Source organism: Megascapheus bottae, chromosome 13, assembly GCF_031878675.1.
Source record: "Megascapheus bottae isolate mThoBot1 chromosome 13, mThoBot2.hap1, whole genome shotgun sequence".
Classification (NCBI taxonomy): Eukaryota; Metazoa; Chordata; class Mammalia; order Rodentia; family Geomyidae; genus Megascapheus; species Megascapheus bottae.
Genome location: NC_143521.1, coordinates 30869551 through 30881761, shown reverse-complemented (window position 1 = coordinate 30881761; position 12211 = coordinate 30869551). Strand labels below are relative to the sequence as shown.

The 12211-nt window shown below is 43.2% G+C and overlaps 1 protein-coding gene across 1 annotated transcript in view; it reads left to right on the top strand.

Moving 5' to 3' along the window:
* Pdgfra (platelet derived growth factor receptor alpha) overlaps nucleotides 1–12007 on the top strand; it is a 41566-nt gene extending 29559 nt beyond the window's left edge. Inside the window, exons 17-23 of the mRNA XM_090343587.1 lie at nucleotides 1915–2030; nucleotides 2344–2466; nucleotides 4157–4268; nucleotides 5539–5638; nucleotides 5743–5848; nucleotides 7078–7319; nucleotides 8974–12007. Coding sequence (XP_090199713.1) covers nucleotides 1915–2030; nucleotides 2344–2466; nucleotides 4157–4268; nucleotides 5539–5638; nucleotides 5743–5848; nucleotides 7078–7319; nucleotides 8974–9121 — 947 coding nt within the window. The 3' untranslated portion in view covers nucleotides 9122–12007. The remainder of the gene's footprint in view (nucleotides 1–1914; nucleotides 2031–2343; nucleotides 2467–4156; nucleotides 4269–5538; nucleotides 5639–5742; nucleotides 5849–7077; nucleotides 7320–8973) is intronic.
* Nucleotides 12008–12211: the final 204 nt, after the last annotated feature.

Here is a 12211-nt window from a genome sequence, read left to right as displayed (position 1 = left end):
AGCTCAGTACATAGTACTATTTTCCATTTCTCCATTTCCAAGTTCCAGTCATTTTACCTTGCCAAATGGGTGAATTTCCAAACACTTTTTAGTTTACCCAGGGAAAGCTATCGGAACCAGCACTTCCTTTCCCCACCCCCCACCATGGTTAAAAATAGTTCATATTACTTCCTAGACTGCGCTGTGTACTGACTCACGCTCAAGCCCAGGCCCTGTTGGCAGGGAGAGACCATGGTTTTCTGGCCCTCCTGTAGTTGGTTGAAAAAAAAAAAAAACCATGAATGGTGAGGGTCACTCTTCGGTCTCCTGAAAATTCTCAGAAAGGATTGAGAAGTGCTGGCTGAGATTGCTGCCTTCTTGGAAAACCCTGGGACCTGTCCAGATGGGATGAACTGGGGAAAGTAGAATTGTTGAGCATAAAATGAAGTCCATGCAAAAGGTTCTATAGTGACCTGGTAGTTTGCTGCATCTTTTTGTTTAATCAGCAATTTGTAACCACAGTATTATGAGGGCAGCTTTAAAAAGAAAACCAATCAACCCACAGAAACTTTATTTTTTTCTTTGTGTCCATACTAAGAGCTTGACTCAGAGTCTCCTATTCTTATCTGTTTTTTTCTTTTTTTCTCTCTTTTTTTTTGCCAGTCCTGGGGCTTGAACTCAGGACCTGGGCACTGCCTTTGAGTACTTTGCTCAAGGTTAGCCCTCTACCATTTGAGCCACAGCACCACTTCCAGCTTTTTCTATATATGTGGTACTGAGGAATTGACCCAGGGCTTTGTGCATGCTAGGCAATCACTCTACCGCTAGCCCACACTCATGACCATAGCTTTTTATTTATTTTTGCTGAAAATTGATGCTCTACCACTTGAACTGAACCTCCATTTCTGGTCTTTTGGTGGTTAGTTTGGGTGGTTAGTCTGGTGTGGACTTATCTGCTTGAGCTGGCTTCCAACCTTGATCTTCACATCTCATTCTTCAGAGGAGCTAAGATTATAGGCATGAGCCACTGGCTCTAGGCCAGAACATTTTTTTTTTAAGTATCTTCATGTATATTTGTGATGGACGAATTTAGTGTGTATGTGTGTAGGTTTTCAAGATGACTGAGGTGATGGCTAGGTAGAAAAGAAAAGTCTGGGAGACAAAAACAAGTCTGTGTATGGAGATTTGTTTAGGTTGATCCTATGACTATAAGTAAACACACACACAGGCACACATACACCAGTGTGTATTTCTGCATTTAAATTCAATGTTGCTTATCCAAAATGCCTGAAACCAGCAGTGTCTTGGAATTTTTTTCTTAGAATTTGAAATATTTATATCTACAAAATGAGGTATCTTGGGAATGGGAATCAGGTCTAAATACAAAACTCATTTATGGTTCATATATACCTCATGTACATTGCCTGATGGTAATTTTATGCTGTGTCTGTGTTTTGACTGTGAGCTGTCACGTGAGGTCTGCTGAGGATTTGTTTAATTTTGGTGTCACACTGGCATTCAGTAAGTTTTGGATTTGGGGAGTGTTTTGAATTTCAAATGTTGGGCCTAGGAATACTCAACTTGAATAAATTTCTCTTTGAAGAGAGAAACTTTTTGTTATTTATCAGTTTATTTACTTATTTATTCATTTATTTGCAATGCTGGGATTAGAAACACCAGAGCTTCATGCCTAGCTAGGCAAATGGCTCTACCATGGAGCTGTATCCACAGCCCCTCCCCTGGCATAGCTTATGTAATCTCCTGTGAGCTGTAAAATCTCTTAGAAAGCACTTGGGAAAGTGAGTCATTGGACGAGCCTTTGCAGGTTGCAGCCCACAGACATACCTGCTTGAGTCCCGTGTGGGTTCAAGGAGTCGGGTAGGTGAAATCCCATGCCACCCTCCAGCCCCAATGCTCTTCATTCTATTTCTGCAGACTCGGAAGTCAAAAACCTCCTCTCCGACGATAACTCGGAAGGCCTTTCTCTGTTGGATTTGCTGAGCTTCACCTATCAAGTGGCCCGTGGAATGGAGTTTTTGGCTTCAAAAAATGTAAGTTGAAGACACAGACACAAACGCAGACCTCTTTAGGGGTGAGCAGTGAAGGCTGTGTGGAAGAGGCCTGGGGGTGGGGGGGAGATCTCAGAGTGGCAGGGAGAGCAACCGCCTCTTCCTGTAAGTAGGACTAGGAGCCTTACTCTAGCATGTTGGGGCCATTTGGAGGGGTGGAGGGGAGGGCCAGCTTTTCATATCAGGGCCTCTTTTTGTGGTGCATGCTGGGTAGCTCCAAGTGCTATCATAGATTGGCCTGTCTTTCAAGAGTGGGTCTGTCCATAGCTGGGTTGACCCTGCCCTTCCCATGCAGTGCGTCCACCGGGACCTGGCTGCACGCAATGTCCTCCTAGCACAAGGGAAAATTGTGAAGATCTGTGATTTTGGCCTGGCCAGAGACATCATGCATGATTCCAACTACGTGTCAAAAGGCAGCGTATGTACCAGCTCATATTTCTCTTCATTCTCCTCCTCTCAGTCTTGGAAGTCAAGTGTTGTTTGTTGCTGTTCAAGCCTATCATTTTAACAGAGTTTAAAGGCTCATAAGTTGGCACCAGAGTGTCAGTAGAAAAAGCCTAGACTTAGCAGACAGGCAGATGGGTGTGGATACCAATTAACTTTATTCTGCTCTAGACAGGTTTGGGGTAAGTTCCTTGGCTCTTTAGCCCCCAGTTTCCTTCTCTATAGCACACAAATGTCTATGACAGTGCCTGGCACTCCGTATGTTTTGACCTTATTAAAATAAATTGTGTGTTTATGTGTACAAGTATGCATTTCCAAGGAAAGCATCTCTAGTTATAAAGCTTCAATGGATTTTCAAAAGGATTTTAGGTTAGTGGGATTTATTTATTTTATTTTTTTATTTTATTTTTTTTGCCAGTCCTGGGCTTGAGCTCAGGGCCTGAGCACTGTTCTTGGGCTTTTCTCAAGGCTAGCACTCTGCCAATTGAGCCACAGCACCACTTCCAGCCTTTTTCTATGTACCGAGGAATCAAACCTGGGTCTTCGTGCCTGCTAGGCAGGCACTCTACCACTAGGCCAAACTCCCGGCCCGATTTATTTATTTCTTTATTTGCTGGTCCTAGGGCTTGAATTCAGGCCTGGGTGCTATCCCTAAGCTCTTTTAGCTGAAAGCTAGTACTCTACCAATTGAGTCACAGCTCTGTTCTGGCTTTTTGTGATCAATTGGAGATATGAGTCTCTTGGACTTCCCTGTCTAAGCTAGCTTTGAACTGTGATCCTCAGATCTCAGTGTCCTGAGTAGCTAGGATTACAATTGTGAACCACCAGCAACTGGCTAAATTAATAGATCTTAGAGACATAGTCGTGTTATAGTCATTGAAGAATCCATTAGCGCATTCTCTCCATCCCTTTCACCTATGAGCAGATGAAATAGCTCAGAATAAAACTGCCACCTCTAGGTTCAATTCCTGCAATTCCACTTGTGAGACAGATAGCTCAATGAAGATGGATCTATCCACCAAGAGAAGGACACCGGTCCCTATCCAGATTCTGGCCACTGGTTCTCCTGTGGCCATGATGTTAGCTGTGGCATTTTCTAGCACTGGAAAAATATCTGAACTACCTCACTTATTCGCCCATGGTTATAAATTTCGGTTACCTGCATAGCAATCTGGGAGGCTGGAAGATGCTAATGTGGCTACTTTATGCTGTTTGTATTTCTACTGAACTAGTTCTAAGGAAGGCTATAAATGTTTTATTTTAATAGCTGACTCTGTAGTGGAAGAAAACTTCTACACTTATTTATTTATTCAATTTATTAGGATTACCAGGGTTTGAACTTCATTCCTTGAGCTTGCTAGACTGGTGTTCTATTACTTGAGTACACCTCCAGCCTGGCTTTTAGCTGGTTAATTGGAAATGGAGTGTTGTAGACCTTTTTGCCTGGAGTGGCCTTAATCCATGATCCTCTAGATCTCATTCTCCTGAATGAATCAAATATTCATTATAATCTACCAAGTGAGAGCATACTCAAGAACAACATGAGAAACAGCGTGAGCAAGATTGTCAGCGGAGGTCAGCCTGAGGAGGCCTCTCTTCTATTTCACTGTGTCAGACGATCACTGTGTCATCTGAAGGTTAATCTCCTCCCTCTCGCTCTGCAGACCTTCCTCCCTGTGAAGTGGATGGCCCCTGAGAGCATCTTTGACAACCTCTACACCACCCTGAGTGACGTCTGGTCTTATGGCATTCTGCTCTGGGAGATCTTTTCTCTTGGTATGAGCTGACTTGTGCTTGCTTGGGTGGGAGATGTTTGTCCCAGATGCAGGATGGAAGCAATGCTGCATGCTACAGCCATTTTACCGTACCTTCCAACCCAATATTGGCCCTTCCCTGGGATTCTAAGGAAAGAATAAGGCTCAAATGGGCTCTCTTGGTGGCTCAAAAGGGGTAGCTAGACTACCATGCCTAGCAATAACCTGTGCTAATTAAGATTGCAGTGTGAGTTCAGAAGAAGGAGACAGGCAGCCTGTTTTGGAAGGTTTCAAAGGAGAAACTGAACTTGACTTGATCTTGGCCCATGACCACATCAGTTATACCTCCCTGGTCTCCTTTTTCTGTCCCCTTCTAGTTTGTGGCTTAATGGAATCTTGGACTCCTTCAAAGCAGAAATTATCTAGACATTTCAAGCTCCAACTTGAATTATGTATATTGTGTACATGTGTGCATGTGTGCGTGTGTTGGTACTGAGGCATGAACGCAAGGCCTAGGCACTGTCCCTTAGCCTTTTCACTCTGTTACTCTACTGATTGAGCTATACCTTTGTCTCTGGCTTTTTGGTTGTTAATTGGAGATAAGAGTCGCATAGGCTCTTAGGAAAATCTAGGCTGGCTTCAAACTGGGATCCTTAGATCTCAGCCTTTTGAGTTAGCATAACAGGTGTGAGCCCCTGGTGACCAGCTCAACTTGGAATTTTACTAAAAACGATTCAAACATTTCTGGTGAAAATGAGTTTGCCTTTGATGATTCAGAATCTCTCCTTGCTTTCCTTCCTTCCTTCCTTCCTTTCTGCCTGCCTGCCTTGCTGCCCTCCTTTCCTCTCTTTTCCCTTCCCTTCCCTTTCCTTCCCTCATTACCCCTCCCCTCCCTTCTCCCTCCCCCCCCCTTTCCCTTCCCTTCCCCTCCCTCCCTGTCCCCCCCTCCCCCGCCGCCACCCCACCGCCTCTGGCTTGGTTATGTAGCCCCAATATTCAGAAGCATAGAGAACCACTTCAGTGCTCCTTTCTAAAGATGCACAATTTTGGCTGAAGGTGTTTGGCCTTGAATCATCTAGAGGTCTAGTTAAATGTAAGATCTAAGCAGACTTCTGAGAGAGAACAAAATGGTAATAATACTTCATATACTTGAAAGAACCAGGACATCAAGGCTTCAGGATTGTCTGTCCTTTCTTGTGTATTCTGTCACTCAATGTGCCAGCAGTGTGTGGCTCATGTGTGCACACAGAAGCCCTTTGTCATCCTGGTTGTTTTCTTCCTTGACTTTCTAGGTGGCACGCCCTACCCTGGCATGATGGTGGATTCTACTTTCTACAATAAGATCAAGAGTGGGTACCGGATGGCCAAGCCTGATCATGCCACTAGTGAAGTGTGAGCTCCCTCCCCTCTGTGGGCCTATGCCGTGAGGTACATGGGGTGGGAGGACCCTGTACTCTCTCCCCATGCCTGCTCTAAGCTTGGTTTCTCTCCTTTAGCTATGAGATCATGGTGCAGTGCTGGAACAGCGAGCCTGAGAAGAGACCCTCCTTCTACCACCTGAGTGAGATAGTAGAGAATCTGCTGCCTGGCCAATACAAAAAGGTTCGTGTGGTGCCATTACAGTAGGTTAAAGGCCATGGGGAAAAGAGCATTTTCAAAGGAGGTCATAGATTGTGTGATGCTGTGTCTGGGGGCTTCCTGGAATGCTCCATGATCCCTAGTAGCAATGGTGGATGGAAACGCTCCCCTTCCCACAGGGTTCCCCTTTCATATCACAGCAGGGACAACTGTAAGTCCTTGATTTCTCCAGATGTTTGAGTTGCAGGAGCTACTTTGCAGTTTAAAGTCTCAGGACATCCAGGGCCATTAAATCACTAATTTGAATGCACTCAATTCCACAAAAAAATGACTTTCGCCAGCTGACTGGAAGGGACAGCCCAGCTGTTATCTGTAGCTCCAGCTGCTTTTCTGCAGTATAGGAAGCATTGTTCAAAGGAACATATGTAATTTCATGGACCCGGGTAGGAGACACAAATGAACGGAACAAGTTTCTGCGGAAGCCTTGGAAAGCAAACCCAGGCACACTTGTATCTCATTTTAGATTCAGATTAGGCTCTGTGCAGACTTTCCACACTTCTTGCTTCTCTTCCTTCTCCCTAGAGCACAGCATGAGGGGGTTATCCTGGACCCTCCCATCAGCTGAGCTGGAATACAAACACTTAGTCTGTTGCTCGATTCAGAGTCTGATTCTCACAAATGAGGCAAGGAAGAGGCAGAAAGTAATTAACCTAGCCTGGTCAAAGACACTGATTGACAGAGGTGTGTTTTGGGAAGGGACTGAAACTATTGTTGAAGTGCACGTGCGTACGTGTGTGTGTGTGTGTGTGTGTGTGTGTGTGTGTGTAGGTATATGTGTATATGTGTATTTTCCTGTGAAAGGCTAGACTTCCTATATGAAGGTGTAGGGTATTAAGTTCCCAGTGGAAGACCACATCCCTTTCAGGGAGCAGTGTGAGCCCTGGAGACGCATTGTGATGCGTTCAGGAGGCTCCATGCTTGTCCTGGTGGGGGTGGAAGGTCCACAATCATCACAACTGACTTAGGGAAGGGATGTTGGTATCTGAAGACTTGTGGGTAGAGATTCTCTACCATCAGCTATCTCTCCATCGTGGCCCACATTTCTGGGGATGATTGACATATGATTCTCCTCCCATTGTCTATATCTCATATGTCTGTGAGATAGTTCTCAGCACATAATAGTTTCTGAGCATCCACGTTCATTATTACATGTCAGTAACCCTTGATTAAACACGTTACATAAATGCTTACAGAGCTATGAAAAGATTCACCTGGACTTCCTGAAGAGTGACCATCCTGCTGTGGCTCGTATGCGCGTCGACTCAGACAATGCTTACATTGGTGTCACCTACAAGAATGAAGAAGACAAGCTGAAGGATTGGGAGGGGAGCCTGGATGAGCAGAGACTGAGTGCAGACAGCGGCTACATCATCCCTCTCCCGGACATCGACCCTGTTCCTGAGGAGGAAGATCTGGGCAAGAGGAACAGGCACAGGTAGGTGTGGGTGCCTATCTTCCCTGCTGCAGCCAGAAGGGGGGGTGGACACTGGTAACAGATAAGATTGTCATGCCTGGGTGGTGAATTGCACTTGAGCCATCGGAGGCCTCACCCCTGTGTGGGGGGATGGGGTTGGTTGGTAGAGAGTAATGGTTCTCTGGAAGAGATCTCTGCCCTAAGTTATTACTATTGATCCTGAGTGGTCCAGATCTTTACCTCTCAAGTAGTTAGGATGACAAGCTTGAGCTTGATACCTGCACTCTCTGATTCTTGCTCAATCTTTTTTTTTTTGGTCGGTCATGGGACTTGAACTCTGGGTCTGGGCACTGTCCCTGAGCTCTTCAGCTCAAGACTATGGTCCTACCCCTTGAGCCACAGCTCCACTTCTGGTTTTGTGGTGGCTAATTGGAGATAAGAGTCTCATGGACTTTAGTGCCCAAGCTGGATTTGAACGGCGACCCTCACTCCTGAGTAGCTAGGATTACAGGCGTGAGCCACCAGCGCCCGGCTCAATCTTTTGAAATGAAGTAGGAAACTAAACTAGTTCACCTCCAGTATCCAGCATACATGTCCTAAGACTTAAGAATACTCTCCTTCATAACCACGGTATTGTGATCAACATGCCAGAAAATTCACAACTGTTTCCTGATTTCATCTGATATCTAGGCTTTATTTCTTCGTTTTTTCTTTTTGCCAGTCCTGGTGCTTGAACTCAGGGCCTGAGCACTATCCTTGGGCCTTTTCAAGGCTAGAGCCTTGAGCCACTTGCGCCACAACGTTACTTCCAGCTTTTTGTACATATGTGGTACCAGAAGTCGCTCTGTGTTCAAGTCATAAAGTGCTATCCTTGAAGATAGCACTCGCTCAGAAGCAGTGCCTAGGCCCTGAGTTCAAGCCCTACAACTGACACAAAAGACTTATATTTATTGAACACTTAAATATTTCATAGTTATTACCTATTTACTCATCTGAACAAATGTATTGTTAGGCATTATTGTCAGACCACTTTATAGGCTGGGAAACAAAGTCACATTCAGGGGTTGTGTGACATGTATGAAGTCCATTCCAGACCTAAGGCTTTCTCACTCCACAAGTCCCCTTTTCCAGTATTCAAGTAATCAGTCTTGGCCTTGGAATCACAAGGACACTAGGTAATGGGAGGAAGCTGCTCAGGTAAAATTGCTAGCACCCCATCCCCAGACTGGGGTGGTTCTGGAGAGAGGAGGTGGCTGGTTAGATTCATACAGGTGATTTCCCTCCTGTGTTTTCCCTTTCCCATACCTTTGTATCAGGCATGCTTTTTCCTTCCACTTTGACTGGATAGGGCAAGAAGAGTTTTTACAGCTGGTTAGCCATTCGGGCGAAAATAAAGAAAATACCAAAACAAAAACAAAACAACAAAAAAACCAGAAACAAAATCTTGGCATAAAAGAAGAGGAGGTAGAAAAACGGTCAGTTGCTTCCCACTGGCCCTGGGTACCATGGGCCATGAGCGGCTTTGTGGCAGACTTGCCACAGCAGGCAGCCTGGGTTTGAGTGCGAAATGATATTTCAGGCAGAGCCCCCTTGTCAAAGGGCAGCTTCCCTGGAAGTGTGGCTAGAGTGAAATTGGGCTGTATATGTCCTTAACTTTCCTTTTCCCCCTTGGCAGTTCACAAACTTCAGAAGAGAGTGCCATCGAGACAGGTTCCAGCAGTTCTACCTTCATTAAGAGAGAGGATGAGACTATTGAAGACATTGACATGATGGATGACATTGGTATAGATTCCTCAGACTTGGTGGAAGATAGCTTCCTGTAATAGGCTGGAAGTATTCCAGAGGTAGCTTGCATTTGTTCCTGGAGCCACCTTTGGATCTCTTTAAGAAAACCACTTTATTGCAATGCAAAGGTTGAGAGGAGGACCTGGAGAGTGTATAGTGAGAAGTTTCCAGCCAAGAGCTGCAGGGAGCCTTGAAAATCTGAATGAATGGAAGACTTTGGAATGAACTTCTGTGTTGCCTCTTGCAAGGCATTAGTAGCATCTCAGTGGTATGTGAAGTTTGGAAACAGATGGACAGGGGAGGTGAAAGCCTCAGAAGACTTTTATGTGTCTAAAGCATTGGTGAGATTTCCGTGTATACAATTTGTACTGCCACAAAACTCGAGCATTGTAATTATGTAAATAACTCTAACCAAGGATGAGCTTAGATTTGTATGAACCTATCTCCTTTGGACTTCTGAAGAGACCACTCAATCCATCCATGTACTTCCTTCTTGAAATCTGGTATCAGCTGCTGTTGAACTTTCTTGTGAAGTGCATGCAAAACCACTTTTTGAGCGTTTAAGGGTACTGATACTATCACAATTTGCTACATTTTTTTCCTTTTTAGTGATAAGAGAGATAAAAGATAACAATTAACCAATCTTTTAAAAATAGATTTGGGTCATTTAGAAGCCCAACAACTCATTTGCATATTGTAATCTACATTTATAATACTACTACTGTTATCAGTAATGCTAAATATGTAATATGTAACATGATTTCCCTACGGAGAAAGCACAATTTAGGAGAAAAAAAACCTTACTAAGTAGGTAACAAGTTTGACAGTTTTTGACATTTATTTTGAATAACCTATGTTTCTCTATGAAATATGATAATAGCTCTAGCGGATTAAATTTAGTAAACATAGAAAGCAAAGTATAAGTAGTGTTGTCCAGAAAGTCAAAGCTTTTTAAAATTTATGTACTAAATAGATTTCCTAATCCATTGTACTAAACACATTAATGACCTCTGATAATGGGATTGGGCACAAACACAATGCCAGAATCCAAAATGTTCTCAGTATAAAACCATAAGCCTGTGTTCTGTGGGACTCTATGTTGTGACCCTGCGGAAATTGGAAAAACTGGCTCTGTTAGGGGTTTCTTTCCCAACCAGTGATAACTTCGGTAGATTCCAACTCGTTTAAATTTATGAACCTTAAGAGTCAGAGGGTGACCTAACCTTGGGTCCTTTCTTTCCTCTCTTACCCCATAGAAGAGTTGGCAACTCTAAGCCCATAATGGTGCTGTGAATACCCTGTGTGTATTAGCCTGACCCTTCAATTCCCACAGTTAACTGTCAGAATCCTTAGATTCTGGGTCCCCTTTCAAGAGATTGTGAATGACTTAAGTCTGAGGGAAGCAGAAACCTCAATTTTTATGAACTCTCTGGCTTAGGTCACAGGAGAATGCCATGGTGAGGGTAAAGAAAAAAAACAACAATTTGAAATGTGGAACTGGAGTAGAAGTTAAACCCTAGAGGAAACCTACAATTTAAGTCCTTGGCTTCAGGTCAGTGACATTTAATACCAAGCAATTGGTTCCCTTAATTTCACTTCCCAGGTCTTAGTAGATGCCAGGTGATGTCTTTGTCTTCCAAAAGTCTAAGACAAAGTAAAGACACTACTTCCCATGGCACAGGTGAATTGAACTTGTCCATTTGAAGAAAAGCATGAGTGAATGAAAGGGACGCAACTTTGTGTCAAGTCTCTGGATCGCAGGTCAATATTTTGATGACAATGATGAGTTTTCCTGATGTTTTGGATTCAGAATGGCGGATAGGTTGTTAAGCTGCTTAGTGTGGGTTCATTGGCATTCTTTGCAATATGCTTAATTGCTGCCACCATATGAATGAAACATGGGCTGTGATTGCTGCAATCACTCTGTGCTTCCGGCAGGTGATGCTTTGCAAAATGCAGAAGCAATAACAAGGTACTTGACTACCTACTGGTTTAATCTCAATGCAAGCCACCGACTTTCTTACCTTCCTCTCATAGGAAGTGTGAAGACTGAGCCAGATTAGCCAATTAAAAAGGAAAACCTGACTAGGTTCCTTAGCACCAATTAGACTTGAAATACATTTGTGTTTCTAGAAGCCCAGCTCAAGCGTTCTGTTTATCATCCACTCTCCCTGTTTATCATCCACTCTCCCTGGTACAGACTTATTTTGTGGATGCTTTGCATTCTGATATCTGAATCTTGCATGACACCTGTGGGGCCTGGGCAAAGCTTCTCAGACCAGCAGCTTCCAGTCTAATACTCCCATTCAAGATTATGTGGATGGCATTAAAACAAACATTCAGAATATCTCAGATTCATTGTCTTTTTGGCTTTCTTTTAAAATCCCAGAAGAAAATTTGCTAATGCTTCCTGCTTTCTATTTTTATGATGACAATCAAAGCTGGCCTGAGAAATGCAATTTGTGACTTTCTAAATGATCAATGCGGTCCTTAAAATGTGGTCTGCCAACCTGTACAAAATGGTCCTATTTTTGTGAAGAAGGACGGAAAATAAAATGATGTTATACATCAATATGTATATATGTATTTCTATATAGACTTAGAGAATACTGCCAAACATTTATGACAAGCTGTACCACTGCCATTGTTTATATATTTTTTTAACTGTGATATTCCCCACAGGCACATTAACTGTTGCACTTTTGAATGTCCAAAATTTATATTTTAGAAATAATAAAGAGAAAAATACTTAACATGTTCCAAAAATGGTGGTGTGGTGAATGTGTGAAAAAGTCTGACCTGATAGGGAAAGTCTACTGATATAAAATATATTGCAAATGCCCCTGTTTGTGCTTTCAATTAAAAACCTGTAAATGAAGATCTTTATATTTCAATAAATGATATGGTATCTATGTGCAATTTAAGTTATGCTGAGGTTACCACATTTTGTTTTCATTGAATCATAAAATTAAGGCAATTCTGTTCAACTTCCTTTTTTAGCAATATCCCGATAGGACTCTATATTATGCCATCAAATCAGTCTATATTTTACCCTTTTTTTTTTTTTGCTAGTCCCTGAACATTGTCCCTGAGCTCCTCTTACTCAAGACTAGCACTCTACCACTTGA